Source organism: Mercenaria mercenaria, chromosome 8 (genome assembly GCF_021730395.1).
Source record: "Mercenaria mercenaria strain notata chromosome 8, MADL_Memer_1, whole genome shotgun sequence".
Taxonomy (NCBI): Eukaryota; Metazoa; Mollusca; class Bivalvia; order Venerida; family Veneridae; genus Mercenaria; species Mercenaria mercenaria.
Genome location: NC_069368.1, coordinates 48042669 through 48070661, shown reverse-complemented (window position 1 = coordinate 48070661; position 27993 = coordinate 48042669). Strand labels below are relative to the sequence as shown.

Below are 27993 nucleotides of genomic sequence, written 5' to 3'. Positions count from 1 at the left end.
AATCTTATTTTAGTATTTACTGATCAAGCTGTGTTTTAAAATACACAAATCAAAGGTATAATAAAATCTCACATCAAATATGAATAAATACATATAGTTACTGTAATTTAAAAACAAGAGCTGCCGGAGGACAGCAACGCTTGACAATTCAACTGCCTTGTCAATTGAATGAATATAAAAGTAAAAAATGCGCATGATTTTGTAAAATTGCAAAACAAGGTTACGGAACCTTTACAATGCATATCAGCTCACATACGAAAAATTAACCAAATCGAGGCACTGACGTGGACGCAGAAGCCGACTCTTGGGTGAGTCCAATAGCTCTACCTAATTTCTTTGAACAGTCGAACTTAAGTCTTATTAACAAATTTATGTGTATTAACACAACTATGCATTAGGTGTGAAGAAGAGCACACTTTATATATCTATTGCTGAACACAATACAACAGGGTCTTGCTGGCCCTAGATTGCTCACCTGAGTTTCACAGCTGGACTGAACAACTTTTGTAGGGTGTCACCCAAGTAACTTTTCTGTGAAATTATTTCAAAATTGGGCAGTTTCTTATTTTAGAAATTTTCAATTTTTATAGTCATAAATATAGAGAAAACTATCCTAGTCCCTACCAATCATGTTTTTAGATAAATCAAACTAACTAGAGAAAATTTGGTAGAGGGTCACCCACTGCTGTGAAATTATTGCAAAATCAGACCAGTGGTTTCAGAGAGAAGAAGATTTTCACGCTTTTTCTTGTAGCCATATAAGGAAGACTAGCCCGAGCCTGAGCCTGATCTCAAGAAAGAAAATTTAACTAGTTTTTTACCTAGATTATCCAGTTTCAAACTTTACCTACATTTCCTATACACAACATTCTAAAAACTTTATGAAAATAAAATAGAAAATGTTGCCTATAGAGTAATGTTGACCAAGTTTTTTTCTAGGATTTGACCTAGTGACCTAGTTTTTGACCTCAGTTAACCAAGCTTTGAATTTGATCTAGATTTCATGGAGACAGACATTCTGACAAAAAATATACAATGATCAATAAGAAAATGTGGACTCTGCGGAGTTAACAAGATTTTCCTATGATCTGAAATAGTAACTTAGTCTTTGCCTTCAGAAATTCCAGTTTCAAACTTGACCTAAGATTCATAGAAGTTCCTTCTAATGAAGTTTTATGCAGATGAGGTAGAAAGCCTCGAGAGAGTTAACTTGGTTTTTCCTACTATTTGACCTAGCGACATAGTGACCTAGTTTTTAACCCTTGGTGCCCAGTTATGAATGTGTCTAGGATTTTATTGAGGGTAATATTCTGATCAAGCTTCATTAAGATTAGGCAAAAATTGTGACCTCTAGAGTGTTAACAGTCAAATTGTTGACAAAGAATGACGGACACAGTGTGATAACAATAGCTCACCTTGAGCACTAAGGTGAACTAAAACTAGAACATTTTAACAATCCACTGTTACTGCACGTCATTTAATCATAAATATAGCTCTAACTTAACAATTACTTTATACATCTGATGAGGATCTTATACATATCAGATTAAGAACACAGATAATTACTGTTGCTTTGAAGCAGTGTTTGTATATACCATTACGTAAAATGCACTATAGGAATAGCACTGGTGTCATTACAATAATTTGATAAAATATATCTCAAGGGTAGTACCAACCCTGACAATTGCTCAATAATACTATAGTATCTTCATGACCTCCTTTGATCATACAGATTTGGCACAAGTCAATACATCACTTCAAATGTACATCTTCTGGAATTTCTTCAGAACTGCCGCCATTATCGATTTCTTCGTCTTCGGTTCAAAAACCAGCTGCTTCTGTAACCTGTGCAATATTACCGTTTTAACTTTAAACGGCATATTCTTCTTCAATTCTTCGACTTCCTTCTTTGTGTATACCTTCTCATCTGGTTCAAAGTTAATTTCTACCCTAGCCATATCTCCAGACACGTCAGTCAAGTACTGTAGTAAATTACGACCTCGGACCAGCTTTTGCAGATTCTCTTCTTTATGCATACAGTGAAGTAATCTTGATCCAAGATCCGCACGACGAAATGCAACGTTTCCTGAAACAAGGAAATAAATTATTTCTCTAACACATTTACTTAACCTTTTGCCTGCTAGCGGCAAGTGATTCTGCCTTTAAGGGCAGACAAAGATCAACCAGCACATCTGGGCTGATCATGGTCTGCACTGTTCGCTCTTCAGTCAGTAAATTTTAAGTAAACACCCGTTTGAATAATAAGTGGTACTGCGGACCAGTCTATTTTAGAAATTTAGCACAGTAAAGGTTAAACTGTTTACAGAAACTACAGTAAAGGCAATATTAACATGAGAACATGTTCATGTACTAACTATACAGCATGTTTTCAAACAGATCAATGTACTTGAGTTTATTAAGACTTACGCTATTTAGAATAAAAGAAAAACTGGAAAAAAAATGGTTTTGATTATACATTTTGTCATTACTTTTTCCACTTAAATACAAAAAGTACACTTAACTTGATGGTTGAAGATCTGACTGAAAAGTTGCCCAGGTTTAAATGTCTACCAACAAAGACCTTTTAACAAATGACTGTTACATATAACTTAAATTTAAATGTACCGGTAGTTACAAAAACAGTCAGTTTATATGTTAAGTCAAGATAAATTCATCTGTTACAGATCTTTAAAGTTTGTATTTAACAAGAGCTGTCACTATTGGTGACAAATGCCCTCTAAGCGTGCCCAAGAATGCTACAGTTGTCTGCACAAAATATGCCAGAATAGTTAAGGTATGAATCATTTTGTGACCTTGACCTGAGAGACCTGGGTCATAAGTGTGAAACACCTCAATATGGTTAACATTTGTGTCAAATTATTTTCAAATCCCTTGATAAATGGCAGTGTTATGGACCAGAAAAGACAAGAGCTGTCGGATGACAGCGCGCTCGACTATTCGAAGAATTGATTGAAGAATGGAGTCAAAATATTTCTACAGATATTCAGACAAAAGAAAAAAATACATTAGACAAACAATGTTCCTGTATTTGTGGATTCTGATAAGTATTGCACTAAATGGCAATGTGTGAACCAATTTCAAAGTCCAAAAAGGGCCATTATTCAGCCAAATTAGTTGTCAGAGTTATGTACTTTTGCCTACAGATGGAAATCATGATAATAAACAAGTGTTCAAAGTTTAAAAGCCTTATGTCAAATAGTTTTGACAAAACGTGGACTTGTATGAAATCAGAACCAATTTCCAAGTCCAAAAAGGGCAATAATTCAGCCAAAATATATGACAGAGTTATGTACTCTTTCCTACAGATAGAGACTATTATATTGAACAAGTGATAAAAGTTTCAAAGCCATATGTCAAACACTTTACACAAAATATGAACTGGTACGAAAAACTTAACCAAGATTTCTAAGTAAAAAGGGGCCATAATTCAGCCAAAATCCTTGATGAAGTAATATGTACTCTTGCCTATAACTGGACATGATGATGGTAAACAGGTGTTGAAAGTTTCAAAGCTTTATCTTCAAAGACTTTGTCAAAATATGAACTGGTACGAAAAACTTAACCCAGATTTCTAAGTCAAAAGGGGCCATAATTCTGCCAAAATCCTTGGTGGAGTTATGTGCTCTTGCCTATAACTGGACATGGTGATGGTAAACAGGTGTTGAAAGTTTCAAAGCTTTATCTCCAGAGACTTTGTCAAAATATGAACTGATACGAAAAATTTAACCAAGATTTCTAAGTCGAAAGGGGCCATAATTCAGCCAAAATCCTTGACAGAGTTATGTACTCTTGCCTATAACTGGACATGGTGATGGTAAACAATTGTTGAAAGTTTCAAAGCTTTATCTCAAAAGACTTTGTCAAAATATGAACTGGTATGAAAAACTTAACCAAGATTTCTAAGTCAAAAGGGGCCATAATTCAGCCAAAATCCCTGATAGAGTTATGCGCTCTTGCCTATAACTGGCCATGGTGATGGTAAACAAGTGTTGAAGTTTCAAAGCTTTATCTCAAAAGACTTTGTCAAAATGTGGACTGGTACGAAAAACTTAACCAAGGTGTGACGCCGACGCCGTGGTGAGTAGAATAGCTCTACTTATTCTTCGAATAGTCGAGCTAAAAAAGACCATGTTTACCTTTGACTTCTAATCGTGACCTTTACCTTGGAGCTAGGGGTCTAAGTCTTGCGCAAGACATATCATCTCTTCTGCTTAGTAATTTTAAAATCCCTTCATCGATGGCAGAGTTATTGACCGAACAAGAAACAACATGTTAACCTTTAACCTCTATGTATGACCTTGACCTTAGAGCTAGGGGTCTGGATCTTGCGCATGAAACATTGTTTCATTATGGGGAACATTTATGCCAAGTAATTTCAAAATCCCTTGATGAATGGCACAGTAATGGACTGGACACCTGTTAACCTTTGACTTCTATGTGTGACCTTGATCTTTGAGCTAGGGGTCTGGGTTTTGGGCATGACATATCTTCTTATTATGTGATATGTTTATGCCAAGTTATTTCAAAATTCCTTCATGGATGGCAGAGTTATGGACCGGACAAGAAACAGACCCTGTTAACCTTTGACCTCTAAGTGTGACCTTGACCTTGGAGCTAGGGGTCTGGGTCTTGTGCATGACATGTCGTCTCATTATGGTGAACATTTATGCCAAGTTATTTCAAAATCCCTTTATGGATGGCAGAGTTAAAGCCCGGACAAGAATTTACATGGAGGCATGCACGCACGCATGCACAGACGGACACACAGATGCACAGACGGACAGTGCAATTTTAATATGCCCACCTTCGGGGCCATAAAAATAACCTGCTTTAGTGAAAGGTGAGCATTGGATATCTTTAAGACAATAGAAGGGTGCCATAAAATTTTAACCCATACTATTAAAACTCTGATCTCACATTTGGGACATACGACCCTAAACTAAATAATATTTTGCCCTTATCAAGATCAATCTTTAAGTGAGGTTTGATGCTAACCTCTGTGACCTTAATCTACAGAGTGCCTGGCCCTTAACCACAATGTCTGCACCTTACCAAGACCAATCCTTTTGCAAGGACTGATGATAATAGTGGTTCTAGTTTAGATTTAGTGAAACTGCGAATCATGTCATAAAACTTTGACCTGAATGCAAGGCTGACATATGTGCAATAGCCCTCCTTATGCTTTGAATAGTCAAGCCAAAAAGGGTATTGGTATTTCCTTTCAATTACCTGACATGGCAGGATAGACAAGCAAGCAGTCTTCAGGGCATTTGATAGGAACAATGTCGAATGGTGATGGTCGGATTACACCTGTATCTTGGGAGTGCTTCACATCTGCCTCATCTCCTGGTGGCTCTTGGGGTATGTTTGTGTCCTGAGACCCCTCTACAGGAATGGTAGGACCCTTGTCATCCTTTGCTGGAAGCAGTGGATTAGGAAGATCCATATCAGGTGATGGCGGCATATAACCCGAATCAGGATCACCTCTGGCATCAGAAATATCTTCATCTGAATCAACAATACTGTCTTCATCATCACTGGAACCTGACTCCTGGTCACCTTTCCATTCCTCGTCATCTAAATGATATAGAAAATGTCTTCATATTGTTAAGTTTTTTGCAATGTGTTTACTTACCTACCTTCAAATAATTTAATATGTTCTTCATAGAATATTACTCTTTGTAATACAACTGTGTGAATATCAGTGTTTCAGAGAAAGATTCTCAAAACAGGTTGTAAAAGTCTATCCTATATAAGCTATACTTCTTCTGCCTTTCATTTGTTCTTAAAGAACAACAAACAAATATTTCAGAAATATTTTTTTTCCACATGTTCATAAATTCAAACTTTTCAAGCTGAAAGTGTAACTAATTTCTTTTATATTAAAAAGAAGAAGTTTAATGTTCAGTACAAAACAGATCATGAGCATTAAAATTTTCTCTACAAAATGGAGGTGGGTGTGGGAGGTTAAACCATTTTAACTGTCCCTATATAATAGCCATGGGCATTTTAATGTTCTCTTCAAAACAGACCATGGGTATTATAATTTTCTCTATAAAATAGGCCATTGGCATTTTAATGTTTGCTACAAAATATAACTTAGACATTATAATTATCTCTATAAAAAAAAGCTATAGGCAATTTAATGTCCTCCAAAAAATAGACCATGGACATTATAAGTTTCTCTATAAAATAGGCCAAGGGCATTTTAATTTTTTCAACAAAAAAAACAGGCCATGGACACATTTATGTTTTCTAAATAATGACCCATGAGTAGTTTAATGTTCTCTACAAAATAGAACATGGACACCATAATTATCTCTATAAAATAGGCCATGGTCATTTTGAATAAGAAATAATAGATACAGCAAAATCGTGTTTTAACACTTTTATACATGATGGGCAGTCACATACCAGGCGAAATAATTTCATGAGGGAGCACTCACTGCCTGAGTGAAATTATTTTGAACGACGTTTAACCGCCCCAGTGTATAACAAGTTTTCAAACACGGTTTTTCTATAAATTATTTTGATTCTAATATGTCCTTTAATGTAAAAATTAGATCAAATATGACAAAACTGTCTCTTCGCGCATGCATGGAACCAAATAGTATGTCTTCATGTGCCTTTGTTTATACATGCCAGGACCGGAAATGGTAATACCTCTTATGGAAGAATTCAATTTGGGCTAAAATGATGGCAATTTTTTCTGCAAAGTGAATAACCAACTCACTATGTGTATAAATTGATCAAAACAGTTGTGCAATGTGACATTTCACTTTAAACACGCCATTAAGTAAAATATTTGATCAAATATGAAAGCGCTATTTTTAGATGCATACATGGCGCTAAATATCACATTGATAAGACGTCAACATGATATCGTTGTGATGATTTAAGCTTTGCTAGTCATATTAGGATGTTTCCTACAAAATAGGCCACGGCCATTTCAAAGGCCTATACAAAAAAGGCCATTGATATTTTAATGTTCTCTACAAAAAATGAGAAGGGTATTGCTACTGGTTAATGGCAGCTAAAACAGTAAAATATCTAATTTAAGATAATTATGAAGAGTGAACATTAAACCATTTTATATACATTCTGCATATAAATAACATGTTAATCTTTTCCTATATTTCACAGAGAAAACATTCTGATATAGATTTATGATGACCCTGGATCACTCACCTGAGTAACTGGGCCTACATCCTCTAGAGTGTTAAAAGGCTTTTCCTTTGATTTGACCAGATGACCTAGTTTTTGATCTCACATGACCAAGATTCGAACATGGCGTAAAGATCATCAAGATAAACATTCTGACTAAGTTTCATGAAGATAGGATCATAAATGTGGCCTCTAGGATGTTAAGAAGCTTTTCCTTTGATTTGACTGGGTGACCTAGTTTTTGACCCCATATGACCCAGATTCGAACTTGTTCTAGAGGTCATCAAGACAAACATTCTGACCAATTCTCATGAGTTTCAAATTCAAACTGTGGACTCTAGTGTTAACAAGAGCACCGCCTTGCGGGTGCTGACGCTCATCTGATTTTTTTTGTGTAATAGAAATATTGTCCTACCCATGATTTTCTAAGTCTAAAAAGGGCCATCATTCTTGCAAAAAGCAGGATAGAGTTATGTTTCTTGATGTACAGTGTCCACTTATGATGGTGAAAAACGGTTGCAAGTTTTAAAGCAATAGCTTTGATAGTTTATGAGAAAAGTTGACTTAAACATAATACTCAACCAAGAAAATGATTTTCTAAGTCCAAAAGGGGCAATAATTATTGCAAAAATCAGGATGGAGTTACGCTGCTTGCTGTACAGGGTCAGCTTATGATGGTGAACAAGAGTTGCAAGTTTCAAAGCAATAGCTTTGATAGTTTAAGAGAAAAAGTTGACCTAAACATAAAACTTAACCAAGAAATCTGATATTTTCTAAGTACAAAAGAGGCCATAAATCTTGCAAAAAGCAGGATGGAGTTATGTTTCTTGCTGTACAGGGTCAACTTATGATGGTGAACAAGTGTTGCAAGTTTTAAAGCAATAGCTTTGATAGTTTAGGATAAAAGCTGACCTAAACATAAAACTTAACCAAGAAAACTGATTTTCTAAGTCCAAAAGGGGCAATAAATCTTGCAAAAAGCAAGATGGAGTTATGTTTCTTGCTGTACAGGGTCAGCTTATGATGGTGAACAAGTATTCCAAGTTTCAAAGCAATAGCTTTGACAGTTTGGGAGAAAAGTTGACCTAAACATAAAACTTAACCAAGAAATCTGATATTTTCTAAGTACAAAAGGGGCCATAAATCTTGCAAAAAGCAAGATGGAGTTATGTTTCTTGCTATACAGGGTCAGCTTATGATGGTGAACAAGTATTCCAAGTTTCAAAGCAATAGCTTTGATAGTTTAGGAGAAAAGCTGACCTAAACATAAAACTTAACCAGGCAACGCCGACGCAGACGCCGACGCCGACACCGACAACCGCTCAAGTGATGACAATAACTCATCATTTTTTTTCAAAAAATCAGATGAGCTAAAAATGTTTTTTTTTTGATCTGGCTTATTGACATACATGTAGTTTTTAATCCCATATTACCCAGTTTCGAACTTGACCTAGAGATCATCAAGACTAATACTCTGACCAAGTTTCATGAATATAGGGCCATAAATGTGGCCTCTGGAGTGTTCATGAGATTTTTCTTTGATCTGGCCTACTGACCTAGTTTCTGACCCCAAATGACCCAGTTACAAACCTGACATCAAGACAAACATTCTGACAAATTCTCATGAGTTTCAAACTTAAAATGTGGTCTCTAGACTGTTAACAAGATTTTCCTTTGATCTGGCCTAGTGACCTAGTTTTTGACCCAACATGACCAAGTTTTGACCTTGGCCTAAAGATCATCAAGATAAATATTCTGACCATGTTTCATGAAGACAGGGTCATAAATGTGGCCTCTAGTGTTAAGAAGCTTTTCCTTTGATTTGACCGGATGACCTTGTTTTTGACCCCACATGACCCAGGTTCAAACTTGATCTAGAGTTCATCAAAACAAACATTCTGAATAATTCGCATGAGTTTCAAACTTAAACTGTGGACTCTAGAGTGTTAACAAGATTTTCCTCTGATCTGGCCTACTGAGCTAGGTTTTGACCCCACATGACCCAGTTTCGAACTGAATCTAGAGATCATCAAGACAAACATTCTGACCAAGTTTCATAAAGATTGGGTCACAACTGTGGCCTCTAGAGTGTTAATAAGACAAATGTTGACGGACGACACACCGTGCGGTGGCGGGCGACGGACAAGGACCGGTCACAATAGCTTAATTTGAGCACTTCATGTTCTGGTAAGCTAAAAAAAAAGAAATTTTAGCCTCTAGTGTGTTAACATGGTTTTTCTACGATTTGACCTAGTTACCTAGTTTAAGACCTCAAGTATTCCAGTTTCAAATCTGATTTTCTAGAGACATTCTGACAAAAGTTAATGAATACGATGTAGAAAATGTGGCTTTTAGAGTGTTAGAAAGTTTTTCCTATTAATTGACCTTGTGACCAAGTTTTTGAAACCAGATAACCCAGTAACAAACTCAGCCGAGATATTACTGAGGGTAACATTCTGGCCAAGTTCCACTGTTAAGTCAAGTAATTTTAAAACCAGACAAGACACAAAATTACCCTGCAGACCTTTGACCTTAGAGACTGACCTTAACCTTTGAGGTACAGGCCTGGATCTTGCCTGTAACACTCTCTTGAAGAGAACATTTGTTCTTATGAAATATACATTTTGGACATAATAATTAGATACTCAAAAGGTTTCTTCCACATATTTCTGGAAACTGCTACAATGATGCATAGCCTGTATTTGGTCCTACAAAATAAAGCTATTAAAATGTAGCAGTAAGACCGGCTTACCATCATCAATGCAATCCTTATATATATCTTCTATCTCTGTGAGACAATCCAGACTGTCCAACAAAGCATCATCTCCACGGTCCCCGGCATCAGATGGCTGAATGTTTGACAGTGCACCACCCACTGACACATTGATATTCACACCATAGTCAAATCTTTTATGTTGAAATCCATGCCTTGACCTACAAGCCTGTAAATATCATTTCACAGTAATGATAACTTTGCATAGAAAACCAAGACATTATACAAAGTAGTCTGGTCTAGCTATCACATATAGTGATCGTGCCCGCCAACTTAGCTCAGTAGGTACAGCGTTGGTCTACCGATCGCGGGGTCGTGAGTTCGATCCTTGGACGGGGCGTATGTTTTCCATGACTATTTGATAAACGACATTGTGTCTGAAATCATTAGTTCTCCACCTCTGATTCATGTGGGGAAGTTGGCAGTTACTTGCAGAGTTTGTACTGGTACAGAATCCAGGAACACTGGTCAGGTTAACTGCTCGCCATTACATAACTAAAATACTGTTGAAAAACAGCATTAAACCCAACACAAACAAATCACATAGTGCGATCACTTCATTTCAGGTAGGCAATGTATAATTTCCTGCACATCACAGAATCATTTTTTGAAAACTGCAGATGGAGAAATTGAAAACATCATAACGAAGTCAGATTTAAAAGATGAAAATGTGGTTAACAAAATTAAGACATTTTTCTATGCATTTATTGATGGCTGATTAGTTAAACAGTTGTATTTTTCTGTAATCAGCTAAAAAAAATCCTTTTTCAGGTAATATTTTCAACCATCATAGAATAACATATACCATATTTTACTTTATAAAAATATACATAAAGTGTGTAATTTTCCTAAAAACGTAACATTACAGACGGCAACGCATAATATAACAAGAGCTGTCTGTAAGACAGCCAGTGCTCGACTTTTCGAATTATTGTCCCATAAGCAGGAAATTATTACCCTAAATGTTAAAATATCTATAGAGTTTCAATCCAGTATCTGTATTAGTTTTGGAGTGCAAAACATTAACCAGAATTTATAAGCTTAAAGGGGACATAATTTGGCAAAAATGCATGTCAGTTATGGAACTTGACGCAATCAGGTAGTTTTATAACCCTGAAGACAAATGTGAAATTTCAATTGAATATCTGTATTTGTTTTGCAGGTAGTAACTTGCATGCAAAACTTTAACCAGAATTTTCAATGTCCAAAAGGGGGCATAATTTGGCCAAAATACATGTCAGAGTTATGGGACTTGACCCAGTAAGGTTGGTACTTGACCTAAAAAAAGATTTTCAAAGCTATATGCCTTTAAATGATAGCCATATGTACCTGCATACAAAACTTTAACCAGGATTTTCTAAGTACAATAGGGGGCATAATTTGGCCAAAATGCATGTCAGAGTTATTGGACTTGATTCTATCACCTAGTTTCATAACCATGAGGACACAATCATGAGAAGTTTCAATTCAATATTTGCATTACTTTTGGAGATACTAACTTGCATGTAAAATTTTAACCAGGATTTTCTAAGTCCAAAAGGGGGCATAATTTAGTCCAAAATACATGTCAGAGTTATGGGACTTGACTCAGTGAGGTTGGTAATTGACCTAGAAAAAGAAAAAGCTAAAAGCCTTTAAATGATAGCCATATGTACTTGTGCGCAAAATTTCAACCAAGGTGTAATGCCGATGCCAGAGTGAGTAGAATTGCTGAGCTAAAAATCACATGAACTCCATACATATTCAATACATAAAATGTGAGTATGCATTTCTTATATGTACTATCCTATAGTGTCTACATTTTAAATGATATTGTGCCTCCCATTCTATAAATATTTTGACTTCAAGTGTTTTCTTTCCTTTTATAAAGTAAAAATATACATGGAAGAATATTTATTATCAATGACAAAAACCATCAAATTAATACATTCTCCAACAAAAAGGGTAAACCTACACTGTTAAATCCTTTTGTTGAAGGTTGTCTAAAAATATCCACAACAATGGGTGTTAACCTTTAGCCTGCTGGCGGCAAGTGAGTCTGCCTTTGCAATCAGTGCAGACCAAGATTTATGTTCATTATTTTTCATTTTTGTTGTCCATATCCAGAAATTCAATTTATATAATCTGCATGGCCATATCAAAAATGAAATACAATGTGATTTCTAATCTCAGCCCTACATTTTTCTCTTTAGCATTTAATAAGTCAAAAAAATCTTTACAATGCCAATCAAATGACTAAATTAATCATACTTATTAACAGTCTGAATATTTCTTTGCAATAACAACAAAAATGTGTTGAAGTACTTTTTAAGCTCAATTTGTGGCCTTGACCTTTGACCTATCAGCTGGTTCATATGCTTTGCACATAGTCTCATTCCCATCTCATGCTGTGTTCAAACTGAATTATGCTCTGGACATGAAATGTGAAGAACATGATAATTTGTCCCTGTTGCTACCTTGACCTTTGACCTACTGACTCATTAATGGGCTCTGAACACACCTATATCCCAAGTTTGAAGTTGATACCTTCAGTGGTTATCACTGGTTATGTTCCAGACACAAAAATATTACAGATCTGACATTTCAGCTCAATATATCACCTTGACCTTTGATATACTGACCCAGTTTATGCACTCACCACAACATCTCAGTTCTACTTACTTAAAAGCAAATTTTAAAACTGATATCTTGAATGGCTATTAAGTTACGCACTAGACACAAAATAACATAGACGAATGGACAGAAGGACACATGCACTGAGTATGTGCCATCATATACATGTAATACATCCTCCTATTCCAAAACAGGCCTCTAAAAATGATGCGATGGCACTCAGCATTGTAAAGGAAAATGGCTTTCCTTTTCTCATAATTTTATGGTGATCTACACTAGTGAACTTGTTCCTCATCAACCTAAACAAAATTAGGGTAAACCAACAAAACTATTATTTTAACCTTTACCCTGCTAAATTCCTAAAATGGACTGGTCCATTCAATTTGGGCAGTACCACTTATTATTCAAAGGGGACCGGGTGTTAACTGAAAATTTACTGACTGAAAAGTGAACAGACTGTCAGTGCAGACCATTATCAGCCTGCATGGACGTGCATACTGATCTTGGTCTGCACAGGTCGCAAAGGCAAAACTACTTGCGGGCAGCAGGCTAATGGTTAACTAACAGTATTAAGTCTTTTACAAAAAGAAATATGTTACTGCACCTGTATAAAGAAGAGCTTTGGTTTTCCAGTCAGGCCTTTAGCTTTATCATCCTGGAAGTAACTTATCATGTCATCTATAAATAGGGGACTGTTGTCGGAACCCAGTACACAGTGCCGCCATATTGTCGCACCTTTCGGAGGGTAGCGAACTTTCTTCTCTTCCACTTCTTCACCATGGGAACTTATCACAAGTGCAAAACTATCAGACTTTTGGTTAAAATCCTCATTCTGACTCGCTGAAACAATGTAATTATTTACCCAATAGAGATCGAGTACTAAAAGTGAAAAGTGAAACCTTCGACTCAATAAAGAAGTATAAAACTACTAACCACAGGAAATCAACCTATAAAATTTGATAATTCTAGACAAGACCTTTCTCTGATTAATGACAGGAAACTGTTGTCAGTTGCCATGCAGTGAACATAAAGGATAGTACTGGATTATCATGTATAATAATAGTGCCATACTGTGAACATGAAGTGCCAGTATTGGATTTTTGTTTATAGCAATACTGCCATACAGTGAACATAGAGGGTAGTACTGGATTATCATGTATAATAATAGTGCCATACTGTGAACATGAAGTGCCAGTACTGGATTTCTGTTTATAGCAATACTGCCATACAGTGAACATACAGGGTAGTACTGGATTATCATGTATAATAATAGTGTCATACTGTGAACATAAAGTGCCAGTACTGGATTTCTGTTTATAGCAATACTGCCATACAGTCAACATATTAAAGTGCCAGGACTTGATTCTCCTTTACAATAATACCGCCATACAGTGAATGTGAAGTGCCAAGATTGGATTCTGGTGTATAACAATACTGCCACACAGTGAACATAAAGTGCTAGTACTGGATTCACTGCCATACAGTGAATGTGAAGTGCCAAGACTGGATTCTTGTTTATAACAATACTGCCACACAGTGAACATAAAGTGCTAGTACTGGACTCACTGCCATAGTAAATATAAAGTGCCAGTACTGGATTCACTGCCATATAGTGATAATAAAGTGCCATCACTGGATTTGATGTTTATAACAATACTGCCACACAGTGAACATAAAGTGCTAGTACTGGATTCACTGCCATATAGTGAATATAAAGTACCAGTACTGGATTTACTGCCATATAGTGATAATAAAGTGCCATTACTGGATTTTATGTTTATAATGATATAACCATACAGTGAACATAAAGTACCAGTACTGGATTCACTGCCATATAGTGAATATAAAGTGCCAGTACTGGATTCACTGCCATATAGTGATAATAAAGTGCCAGTACTGAATTTTCTGGTGTATAACAATACTGCCATACAGTGAACATAAAGTGCCAATAATGGACTCTGGTGTATAACAATACCTCCATAAAGTGAACAAAAAGTGCTATTAATAAATTCTCATATCTTCAACTTGAATGATTAATGCATGCATTAACAGAAAGAAACTATGTTCTTTCCTGGCAGACCTTCTTTATCCCAAAGAAACACTTTGATCAACTGAAATAATTCAGAAATGAACTTACCTTTGTATATTTTGTCTTTCATTGATTCAGCTGTCAAATCTTTGTAAACTTTGACCTTGAAGTCAAGGGCTTTAAACACAGTTTCCATTTTCTTTATGTCAACTGTTGAGCCCTTTCTTTTCAACTTTGGGTTTGGAACTTTTTTACCGTCTTTGTCGATTACCCAGAAATTTTTATTCACTATAATTATAGCACAGCCCCTGTACTTGTGATCACACTTGTAGGTAGGAATGCCTCCTGCTTCTGCCATAGCTCTTTTGTCTTAATGATTTATCTGTAAAATCATTACTGCATATGGGATATGAGTAAACTTTGTAGAATCATTACAACATATGGGATATGAAAACTACTAATTAGCTATCTAAAATTACCAGTACATATGAGTTATCTGAAAGCTACGTTAAATCGTTGCTACATGTATACAGGATATGAGTAAGCTAGTAGTAAAGCTACATAAAATTGTAACTACATAAGGGATATTACAGTTACTTTAAATTATGTAAAAACAAGAGTGCCAGAATGTCACAATATATGCCCGTCACAGTAAATTTCTTTACACTAGTACCTGTATTTGCAAATGGAATTTTAATTTTCTAGTTGTTTACATTGTTGTTGTTTTTTTAGAAATTATTGTAATTCTTTTATTTTTCTAAGTCCACAAAAAAAATCCTTACCAGGTAGAGATACCTTAAAATACACCCAAAATTTGAAAGTAACATCAATGTTGTACCACAGAAAAGTGGTCTTGGTTTTTCCCTAGCGTCAATTATAAAAAAGTTACAATGTAAGTTATTTATAGTAACAACTAAGGGAAGTTAATCTTTAAAGAGAGAGAGAGGAAAAAAAAAAAATTAAAAAAAAAAATTACAAGTCCATATAAAAATCCTAACCAGGTAGAGATAGCTCAAAATACACCTCAGAATTGGATGTAACATGCATGTTGTACTACAGAAAAGTGGTCTCGATTTTTCCCTACGACTTGTAATGAAAAAGTTACAATATAAGCTATTTATAGTAACAGCAAAGGGAAGTAATTCAAAAGAAGGGACCAGTGCATGACACTCTGTCTCATGATGGTGTACAATTGTGCCAAGTTACATCAAAATCCCTCTATGCATGAAGAAGAAATGCTCCGGACAAAGTCATTCTTGTATCTGACCTTTGGCCTCTAAGTGTGACCTTGACCTTAGACCTAGGGACCTGGTTCTTGCGCAAGACACTCCGTCTCATGCTTGTGAACATTTGTGCTTAGTTGTATCAAAATCCCTCAATGCATGAAGAAGATATGCTCCGGACAAAGTTTTCATTCTTGTATCCTTTGACTTCTAAGTGTGACCTTGACCTTAGACCTAGGGACCTGGTTCTTGCGCATGACACTCCCTCTCATTATGGTGAACAAATGTGCCAAGCTACATCAAAATCCTTCCATGCATGAAGAAGATATGCTCCGGACAAAGTCATTCTTGAATTTTTCATTCTTGTATCCTTTGACCTCTAAGTGTGACCTTGACCTTAGACCTAGGGACCAGGTTTTTGCGCATGACACTCCGTCTCATGATGATAAACAATTGTGCCAACTTTCATCAAAATCCCTCCACGCACGAAGAAGATATGCTTCGGACAAAGTCATTCTTGAATTTGATCTTTAACCTCTAAGTGTGACCTTGACCTTAGACCTAGGGACCTGGTTCTTGCGCATGACACTCCGTCTCATGATGGTGAACAACTGTGCCAAGTTTCATCAAAATCCCTCCATGCATGTAGAAGATATGCTCCGGACAAGGTCTGTGGACGCTGCCCGCCCACCCGCCCATCAAACGGGCGTATAAAAAGAGATACAAGTATGCTATGTAAAATTGTGACTACACATAGGATATGAGTAAGCTATTTTAAATCACCACTGCATAATGGGATATAAATAAGCTATGTTAAAGTACCACTACATATGGAATATGAGTAAGCTACAGTAAATCACTACAGTCTACTTAGTCTACATAATTGGATATATGAGTAAGCTATATTAAGAGGATAGTGCTAGGACTGGTCAGCCCGGTGTCAGTATAATACGACTGGGTGGGGTATCATGCCACGTGTCTATGGCGTGATATTCCAGTGAGGCAGCAATATGAAGTTGGGCATTGTGCTCACTGCTACAGGTAGACACTGTCGTTTATATGACTGAAAAATTGTTGAAAAGACGTTAAACCCGAACACACACACACACATTATATCACCACTACATATGGGATTTAAACTACCTATGTTAAATTACCACTACATATGGGATATGAGTAAGCTATGTTTAATCACTACAACATATATGAGATATGAGTAAGCTACCGTAAATCATTTCTACATATGGGAAATACAGGGCAGACAATTGGACAGAATGATGTGCATGGATTTGTTTTCATGCAGAATGTTTACTTTATATTTAATAATGAGTGCTATATTAAAAGTTCTGTAAAACCTCAACAGTGGCCTGTTTAGTATGTTAATGTTGAACAATATGTATTATATAAATATTGCATTCCTGAGAGGGTATTATGAAAAATGTTCACCGTGAGATATACAGACCTTGGCTGGCACCTCGCTCGATATTCATATAATACTCATATTTCAAGGGCGAAGATTTTTCATATCACCATAAGGCCAAAATATTTACCGGAAAATCAACACAATGATTTAAATGATTTATTTAATATTAAAAAGTAATTACTAACCAAATAATGAAGACAGAATAAAGGCGTCTTTACTTGTTAGCACTCAGAAATTGTAGCGACTTTGCTGTTTGATAAGACTTTTTGATAGCTATAGCCGAGGTATTTACATATATTGCTTGCCCCTATATTTATGCGCATATTTCAACACTGCATCATTATGCTGAAATCGACAGCAGTTAAAAATGTATGTTTGAAAAAGGGTGGTAACTTTTTTATTTCTGAACAAAACATATGTCTGAGCACCCATTTTCTTAGTTATATCATTTCCAATATGCTGGTGATAGTTTCAATTCAATATTTGATAAAAAATTGTTTTTGAAATTTTTCGCACATAGAACAACCCCATTAAACAAGAGCTGTCGGAGGACAGCAACGCTCGACTATTCAACAGCCTTGTCAATTGAATGAATACAAAGTCGATAAAAGGGGCATAATTTTGTAAAAATGGGAAAAAGGGTTATGGAACCTTCACAGAGCTTATCTGAGCTCATAAAGTGAACAAGTGTGTGAAGTTTCAATCCTTTCCCATAAGTGGATACTGAAATACCAGCTTACATACAAAAACTTAACCAAAAACTGCTAAGTCGAAAAAGAGGCATAATTTTGAAAAAAATGCAAAGTAGAGTTAAGGGACCTAAACAGTGCATGTCAGATCATGACAGTGAACAAGTGTGTGAAGTTACAATCCATTCCCATTAGCGGGTACTGAGATACCAGCTTACATACAAAACCTTAACCAAGAATTTCTAAGTCGAAAAGGGGGCATAATTTTGTAAAAATGCAAAATAGAGTTATGGAACCTGTGCAATGTAGGTCAGTTTATCACAGTGAATAAGTGTGTGAAGTTTCAATCCATTCCCGTAAGTTGTTACTGAGATACCAGCTTACATACAAAACCTTAACCAAGAATTTCTAAGTTGAAAAGGGGGCATAATTTTGTAAAAAAGCAAAATAGAGTTATGGAACCTATGCAATGTAGGTCAGTATATCATAGTGAATACGTGTGTGGAGTTTCAATCCATTCCCACAAGTGGTTACTGAGATACCAGCTTACATACAAAACCTTAACCAAATCGGGACGTGGACGCGGACGCAGACGCATGGGTGAGTCCAATAGCTCTACTATTCTTTGAATAGTCGAGCTAAAAAGTAAAAAATCGGCCGTGTTCACACATGCATGAACACCAGATAAGGTACATTTTTTGTAATTTAATCCTAATCTCAGTCTTTTAATCAATGCGAAAGTATCAACCTCTCAACGAAATATATGAAAAAATAATATCACATGCGCAGAGCACCAAAACAGCGCTGTTGCACATGTGATATGAAATAATGGATCATATCACATGACATTATGCAGAAATTGAAAATAACAATTTTGCTCATGAGATATAAAATCACTGGGGAATATGATATATTATCATGATTATTAAAGTTTTTAATAACAATAATAATAATAATAATAACAACTTTATTTACTGTGGATAACATATTTGGCTTAGTCTTAAAGCCAATTTACAATATGGTCCACATATACATGGCTATATACACAAACAATAAATGGGAAATTTGCATAGGCCATTCATGTGAGGTATAATAAAAAGAAAAGAAACAAACTTCACTTATAAAAGAGTCTTAGTCTTGAGAATATAGATTGCAGTAGCTGGTTATAAGCTTGCAAATGCATTTACAATAATAATTGCTCTGAGAGAAAGCCAGGTAAGAAATAGCATCCATGTGAATTAAGCAAGCTTTGATCTTTTTTGTTGCTTTTCAAACAAAAATCATATAATTAATTGTCATTGGCAACTTGTTAATCTAGCCATGCTCTTAGAATCACCTAATTTAGTTATTCTTTACAAGGAATGATCTCTTTCTCTGAAACAAGGATTAAAGATGAGTGTCACACCTACAGTCAAAGATGAATGTCTACTTTCAGAGGTAAGTCTCTCCCTTGTAGGTGAGTAATAATAATAATAATAATAATAACGACTTTATTTTACGTGGATAACATATTTGGTGTTTCACCAATTTTCAATATGGTCCACATGTCACATTACCACAGATGAGTGCCATGCTAACTGTCAAGGGATGAGTGTCACACTTACAAAGATGAATGTCACAGTTATAGTTACATGTACTGGGATTTTTCAAGGGAAAAATGATTGATTTCGTAATATTTTTTTTTACTAGCACACAGTAGCCCGTCAACAGTACAAGTTTACTAGTGCACTTGAATTAGGAACACCAGTATCAGCTAGAGGATGTATATATTCATTTTGTATGTGTATTAAAATGATTGTTCAATGTGGAGAAGGAAGTATCATATTATGCCTCCAGTAAATATAAGATTTGGAAGGCGTTATTTATTTGTTTATCTATTGATCATCTACCCGTACTGCCACATCTATTCTATTTTCATTTGCACAGAAAAACTATTTTCTGGAATGTGTAAAGAATATAAATTTATGTACATAAATATCCTGAATATACACTTTGTTTTTTCAAATTGCACGACTTTTACCAAAGGACAAAGTTCACTTAAGGAGGTAGGTTACCTTGATATTTGTATGTGCGCATGCCCAACCGGAAGCTAACGTGACGATTTACGACGACATTTATGACACACTAAAATGTGTTTGTATATCCATTCTTCTGAAAAATAATCATGAACCTGCCTCCGATCTAAAGCTTCATGGTGTAATAATACAGAAATAATGAATAAATTGCCACAAAAACGCTTCAAAACATTGTTGACTTAAAATGACGTCATTGACGTCATAACATTACGTGTCAGTTACCGCGCAAAATTAATGGCTTTTATTTTGAAAGTGCGTAATTCTGTGTATTTTCTTTATTTGAATTATTTTTAAACAGCCATTATTTGCTGAAATATCTTTAATGAGTTTTTTGCTCTGAATAATAATCGATATTTTGCTTCTTTTATGTAGTTATATTGAAATGTTTTGCGGAATGTAAGAAAATGGATGGTGGTAACCAATGTTTTTGGGAATATAGCTGGGTGAAAGGTTACTTGTTACGACCATTTTCAAATAAAAATTGGACAATTTGATTTGTTATACCTATTTTTCAGTTTCCGTTGATACATTGTCGCTATTATACTAAGAGTGAGCTCAAAAGTTGTTCAATTTCAGTAGAAAATTGTGGTTTCTTGAATGTAATCGATGTTACCATGGAAACGAAGCCCGTGACCTATATATCTAAATGCAAAACTCAAAAGCGTTGACACTGGTCTATTTAAGGAACACAGCTTCGTCTTTTTATTTTCATTTCAACAATATCCATGATAATAATAGCAGCCTGCAGAACGATTTTTCCATGATAAATGTCAGACGAAGGGTACTTCTGTAAGTATTTTAAGCTGTGAAATTTGTTCGAATAAATGCAAATAACATGAAAACATTACTTATGTTAAAAAAAATAAGTTTTAAAGCTACATTAACAAGAAAGATGATTTTATTCAATATTTTTATAAGAAATTACGACAAAAAGCAAGATATAAGCTATTTTAAACATCTCTGTTGCCATGGTTACTTAAAACTTTAAGAAAAATAGGGTACCATGTAAAGTGCTTGGTATTTTGCTAATAATATTACCCAAATACTCCATATTGGTCATTAACAGAATGGCACTGAAGCCGTCGAAAAAAACGTTTTTATACGGAATTGTTTAAAATGAGAGAAAAAGTGTTACCATGGAAACACAAGCCCCGCGACATATACATTTTAAGCTTATATCAGAAAGCTAACACGCATACTAGTAAAATTATCAATTATGCAGACTTCTACGGACATCAATAAAACTAAAATACACTGAAAAGTGTTAAATATCCATATTTTCCTTCTTCTTTCAATATAAAATACACTGGGAGGGTCATGTTCTTCAAACCTTGATAAAAATTGAACTTGAAGGGACAGAGATAATCGAAATTGAGATTATAGCAGTTAAAACATCATATTACACGAAATACAAAATATTGCTGCGATTCAAGTACTTTGAATTTACCCTGGTATCAAGGTAACCTACCTCCTTAAGTCTTATATGGCCTATGCAATTTCGAAAATTTTCAAATTGGCTATAATTTGAAAAAAACTATATATTGTTAACTACCAGAATGTTTATCTACTGCAAGGAATTTTGTTTTTATAAATGAATTTATTATTTTGTTCACAACATGTCTGTGAATATTACTGAAATCGCAGAATTTTGGGAAAACGGGCATTTTTTACCATATTTAGGTCTTATGGGAAAGTTTTTAGTAGTGAGCACACTCAAGGACCACAAAAATATTTTGACCATTGGTCCAGCTTATTTCACAGAATTTATGGTCATTTTTTTTTTTATTGTGGTCGACAGTTGTGCTCGTAACGAAAATTTCAGATACCTATGTTTAAAAATTCTATTAAAAACTGAAGGTTTCCCATACCAATAATGTTAAAATTATTTTCAGTTATGTCCGATATTTTCTTATATAATGAATAAATTGTAAAATGTTTTGTGCAGTTTGATAAAACAATACTATTTCATGAAAGAAAACATGTTCTTTACTAAATTTAGAGACTTTCTTTTTTTAGGCCATTTATGTGCAAAAGTGAACCTTCTCCTTTATTTAACAAAACTATATCCAACCACAATCCAATTCTATTATATTGATTTGCTGACTACCTAGAAAACAGGTCCCAGATTGAGAAATGTCACAAATTAGCTATACAGAAATAACAATAATGCAAAATATGTCAAAATCAAACGTAAAATGGTCATTATCGCACCCCAACGTTTTTTTAAAATGAAAGACAATTATATGAAACCAAGATCTTTGCTGTCATATTTTTAATATTAAAATGCAGCAATGGTTTGCGATAAATCATAATAAATTCACTGCAGAAAATGTGCCACTTAAGTGCAAGAATCACCATTACCTATGACTACATGTAATTTAGTAATGATTTATCGCACAAATATGCAACATGTATTGAAATTGAGACTGCATAAATCTCAGTTCTTTGTGATTGTCTTTTGTGTTATAAACAATTAGGATGGGATAATGACTGTTTTCTGGGACCTGATCGAATGTGTTAAAGAAAAACTTCATACACTACAGGAAATAAATACAAGAGGGCCAAGATGGCCCTAGGTCGCTCACCTAAGAAACACTCCATAACAGTGTAAAACATGTTTGACCTAGTGATTTCATGGAAACAAATATTCTGACCAATTTTCATTAAGATTGGACCAAAAAATTGGTCTCTTGCAATAAAAAAACCATTTTCTTAGATATGACCTAGTTTTTGACCCTAGATGACCCATGTTCAAACTCGACCTAGATTTTATCAAGGCAATCATTCTGACCAAAATTCATGAAGATCAACTGAAAAATACAGCCTCTATCACATACAGAAGTTTTTTCTTTGATTTGACCAAGTGACCTAGTTTTTGACCTCAGATGACCCATATTCAAATTCGACCTAGATTTCATTAAGGCAATCAACCTGACCAAATTTCATAAATATCAACTGAAAAAAACAGTCTCTATCGCATACACAAGATTTTTCTTTAATTTGACCTAGTGACCTAGCTTTTGACCTCAGATAATCCATATTCAAAACCGACCTAGTTTTCATCAAGGCAATCACTCTGACCAAATTTCATGAAGATCAATTGAAAAATACATCCTCTATTGCATACACAATTTTTTCTTCGATTTGACCTAGTGACCTAGTTTTTGACCCCAGATGACCCATTTTCGAAATCAGCCTAGATTTATCAAGGTAATCATTCTGGCTAAATTTCATGAAGATCAGTTGAAAAATACAGCCTCTATTGCAATACACAAGGTTTTTCTTTGATTTGACCTAGTGACCTAGTTTTTGAACCCAGATGACCCATTTTCGAACTTGGTCTAAATTTCATCAAGGCAATCATTCTGACCAAAATTCATGAAGATCAATTGAAAAATACAGCCTCTATCGCATACACAAGGTTTTTTACGTGATATGACCTAGTGACCTAGTTTTTGACCCCCGATGACCCATTTTCGAACTCGGCCTAGATTTCATCAAGGCAATCATTCTGACCAAAATTCATGAAGATCAATTGAAAATACCGCCTCTATCGCATACACAAGGTTTTTCTTTGATTTGACCTAGTGACCTAGTTTTTGACCCGAGATGACCCATTTTCGAACTCGGCCTAGATTTCATCAAGGCAATCATTCTGACCAAAATTCATGAAGATCAATTGAAAAATACAGCCTCTATCGCATACACAAGGTTTTTCTTTGATTTGACCTAGTGACCTAGTTTTTGACCCGAGATGACCCATTTTCGAACTCGGCCTAGATTTCATCAAGGCAATCATTCTGACCAAAATTCATGAAGATCAATTGAAAAATACAGCCTCTATCGCATACACAAGGTTTTTCTTTGATTTGACCTAGTGACCTAGTTTTTGACCAGAGATGACCCATTTTCGAACTCGGCCTAGATTTCATCAAGGTTATCATTCTGACCAATATTCATGAAGAAGAATTGAAAATACAGCCTCTATTGCATACACAAGGTTTTTCTTTGATTTGACCTAGTGACCTAGTTTTTTACCCGAGATGACCCATTTTCGAACTCGGCCTAGATTTCATCAAGGTTTTCATTCTGACCAATATTCATGAAGATTAATTGAAAAATACCACTCTATCGCATACACAAGGTTTTTCTTTGATTTGACCTAGTGACCTAGTTTTTGACCCGAGATGACCCATTTTCGAACTCGGCCTAGATTTCATCAAGGTTTTCATTCTGACCAATATTCATGAAGAAGAATTGAAAAATACAGCCTCTATTGCATACACAAGGTTTTTCTTTGATTTGACCTAGTGACCTAGTTTTTGACCCGAGTGACCCATTTTCGAACTCGGCTTAGATTTCATCAAGGTTATCATTCTGACCAATATTTATGAAGATTAATTGAAAAATACCACCTCTATCGCATACACAAGGTTTTTTCTTTGATTTGACCTAGTGACCTAGTTTTTGACCCGACATGACCCATTTTCGAACTCGGCCTAGATTTCATCAAAGTTATCATTCTGACCAATATTCATGAAGATTAAATGAAAAATACAGCCTCTATCGCATACACAAGGTTTTTCTTTGATTTGACCTAGTGACCTAGTTTTTGACCCGAGATGACCCATTTTCGAACTCGGCCTAGATTTCATCAAGGTTATCATTCTGACCAATATTCATGAAGATTAATTGAAAAATACAGCCTCTATCGCATACACAAGCTAAATGTTGACAGACGACGGACGACAGACGACAGACGACGGACGCCGGACGCCGGACATCGAGCGATCAGAAAAACTCACCTGAGCATTGCTCAGGTGAGCTAAAAACAACAATAACATGATTCCAGGGTTCTGCCGAGGATCAAAACTGGTGGGGACACGTCCCCTTGGTATAAAAAATGTGGAGACATTTTCAAAATCTTGAGGACAACAACATTGGACCGTATGTCATTGAAAATAGATAGTAACACATTACTAAAATTGAAGTCTTTAATGTAGTCCAACCATTGATACTTCTTTTACTCGTATTACTTGGACAAGCAATTTAAGTAGAAAAGCTCGGAGTAAGTTATCTATACTTTTTATTGCATTGTGGTCTAAACAATAGGACATTTAATTTTGGAACAGCGTGATAACTTTTGACTGTCGCTGTCCTGTCAAGTCCAACCTTATTCTGCATACTTCTGTTAGGAAATCCCCAATGAAATCCATTGGGAACGTTTTCTGGTACATGTACAATGTATTTGTAACAATTACATCTCTGATAATGAATTTATGTTGACAATAATTTAAATGATTAAAGCATAAAATTGCCTTGCTGACATTTTTTAATGTTTATTTTGTGTTTTGTTTCAGCAATTTAGCATCATGGGCACTCCGCTGTGGATCAAAAATGGTGTCAGGTTAGGTATCTCTTCTTCCAAAGATTTAAGTCTTTTTTTTTTAAATTATGACTTATATTCAAGTCCGGTTACCGGACGGCTAGCAAATCCTCAGGGGATTTTCTAGTCGTCTGGTAACTGATTTCTTAATGAATAAGTAATGATTTTATATAGTTTTAAATGTTATTTACTTAAAATATCAATAAATATCTGATTTTTCAGTCGATTAAACGCAAGAGATCATGTTTGTTTACGAATCCGTTAATATTCTATTTTTAGAAATGATAAAACATTGATCGCCGAATGTCCATATGCAATTTTGTAAAAAGTGATGTTTTTTTCTAACGGCCTAAACTTTAATTATTAAAATACAATTATATATATATTTTTTGAAGAATGGAAAGCTTAAAAAAGCAATTCATTCATTAATTTTGACTATAATTATTTCAAAATAACATGGATTAATGAACGCTTAACTACTGTTTTTCTTAAAGTTTTGAACATCACGCTGCCGCTTTTGAAATTAGATGTCATTTAAAACAGTTATTCATTAAAAAATATTTGAATACTAAAATATGAAAATTTGAAAGTACTTAAAAACTGTTTTAATTTTAAAAATCCAGTGAAAAACTTGTTAAAATTTAAAAATTCCGTTCCCATAAAAGCCTCCAGATGAACAGATTTTAATAAGTGACGTCACGTCGATCTCGCCATTATTGAGTTCGGCAAACTTCTATTTTATCAGCTGAATAATGCAGTGATTTATTGTAAATGCTTATAGTATGTATTTACACAAAATTTTGTTTGCAGATAAGTATCGATATCTTAAGTAAGTAACATTAAAACTATATAAAATCATGTCTTATTCATTAGGAAATCAATTACCGGACGACTAGAAAATCCCCTGAGGATTTGCTAGGCGTCCGGTAACCGAACGACTAGAACATTTTTGGATTTTTTAACCTATTTGTTTTCTTAACAGTAAAATGCAGATATGGGTAACCACGGTAAGGCTTAGAGGGGTGGCAACTTCAAACAACAGATCATAAAATAAGTCATCAGGTCATCCCGATAAGCCAAATAAGAAAGGCTAATTGCATTGATAATAAATGGTAAGTTTTAAAATATGCTGAATATGTATCAATCAATGTTTGAGATAAAATTATGTTCAGTGTGTTTTAACAGATTTTGTTTGTTTGTTTGTTTTGGGTTTAATGCTGTTTTTCAACAGTATTTCAGTCATGTAACGGCGGGCAGTTAACCTTACCAGTCTTCCTGGATTCTGTACCAGTACAAACCTGTTCTCCGCAAGTAACTGCGAACTTCCCCTCATGAATCAGAGGTGGAGGACTAATGATTTCAGACACAATGTCGTTTATCAAATTGTCACGGAGAACATACGCCCCGCCGGAGGATCGACCCCGCAATCTGTAGACCAACGCTCTTACCTACTGAGCTAAGCGGGCGGGTTAAAATAGTGGCTGATACTTGGAAGCACAGGTGGCAGTATGCCTGTTTCTCGTCGATTCGAGCTTTCTCATCGATTCGAGCCCTTGTGTTTTAGTAAAATTCATGCCTATTTAGCATGTTCTTCCATCAGAAACTTGTGTCATTTACATTTTAAAATGCCTTGGAAAATATTAGTCATGAAACCACTGAAAAATTGAGTAAATACCAATTTTAATATTTTGCATCAAAAATTCCTTATTTCAAAAGGAAATTACATAGTGGGTAATATTGTGAGCCCAAGTTTCAAATTAAAAGCATCCTGAGCATATTTAGACTGTTGTAACGAGTGAACAAGAAGTCAATCTTGATAGAAATTTGCTTTATGGAAATAGAATATGCAAACATTAACACTTAATGACCTTCCAAACGAAGGGCTCGAATCGATGAGAAAGTTTTAAAATGATGTGGAGTTTGACCTCATTCAGTCTTGTGCAAAAAAATACATATAAAAGATGATAATATTGTAATTCTTATTGCCCATTGTTATATGTAAATATTTTTGTAACAAAAAACAAAAATTATTTAATTGAACAGTTTTACAAAAATATGCACAACGCTGAAAGATTTAAAAGGCTCGAATCAAGGAGAAAGCAGCATAACATACCTAGGATACAGTATGGTTCCATGAGCCATATGCACTTAAATTTACTACAATTACAATGTTTTCTTAAGAAAAAAATGACAAAAAGCCGTTTTGAAAAAAAAATTGCACCTGTGACAATGAGCCATGGTGACAATATTTAAGTGCATATGGCTCATGGACCCATACTGCATCCTAGGTACGTTACTGCCACCTGTACTTCGAAGAGGGGAGGGAAGTGTGTCTGAAAGCTAAGATTTAATCTGCCTTACTTCATAGGCGAATTAACATATTATATTACTGATCACATACCTGCAATAATACAAAGTTTTCAAAATGCGAATTTTAGCCAATATTAACAGAAAATATCATACCTCTGATTGTCGACTTTCGTTTTCGGGATAGACCTACAAGTGGCGTCTATTTTACAAGGGGAAGCAACTGCGAAATGTCTCGGCTAGAATATAGTGTACCACTAAAACACCCAATAAAAATGAAGATTCAGCTT

General features: G+C 35.1%; 2 protein-coding genes across 2 annotated transcripts in view; both read right to left on the bottom strand.

Moving 5' to 3' along the window:
- The window catches only part of LOC123566395 (uncharacterized), a 435075-nt gene that overhangs the window by 322980 nt on the left and 84102 nt on the right, over positions 1 to 27993 (bottom strand). The window lies entirely within an intron of this gene.
- On the bottom strand, positions 3 to 27946 carry LOC123566401 (uncharacterized). The gene is made up of 6 exons (XM_045360443.2): positions 27860 to 27946; positions 14709 to 14982; positions 13176 to 13411; positions 9938 to 10127; positions 5251 to 5598; positions 3 to 2086 (listed from the first exon to the last, which is right to left on the bottom strand). The coding sequence occupies exons 2-6, from the start codon at positions 14956 to 14958 to the stop codon at positions 1758 to 1760; spliced, it is 1353 nt and encodes a 450-aa protein (XP_045216378.2). The 5' UTR covers positions 14959 to 14982; positions 27860 to 27946; the 3' UTR covers positions 3 to 1757.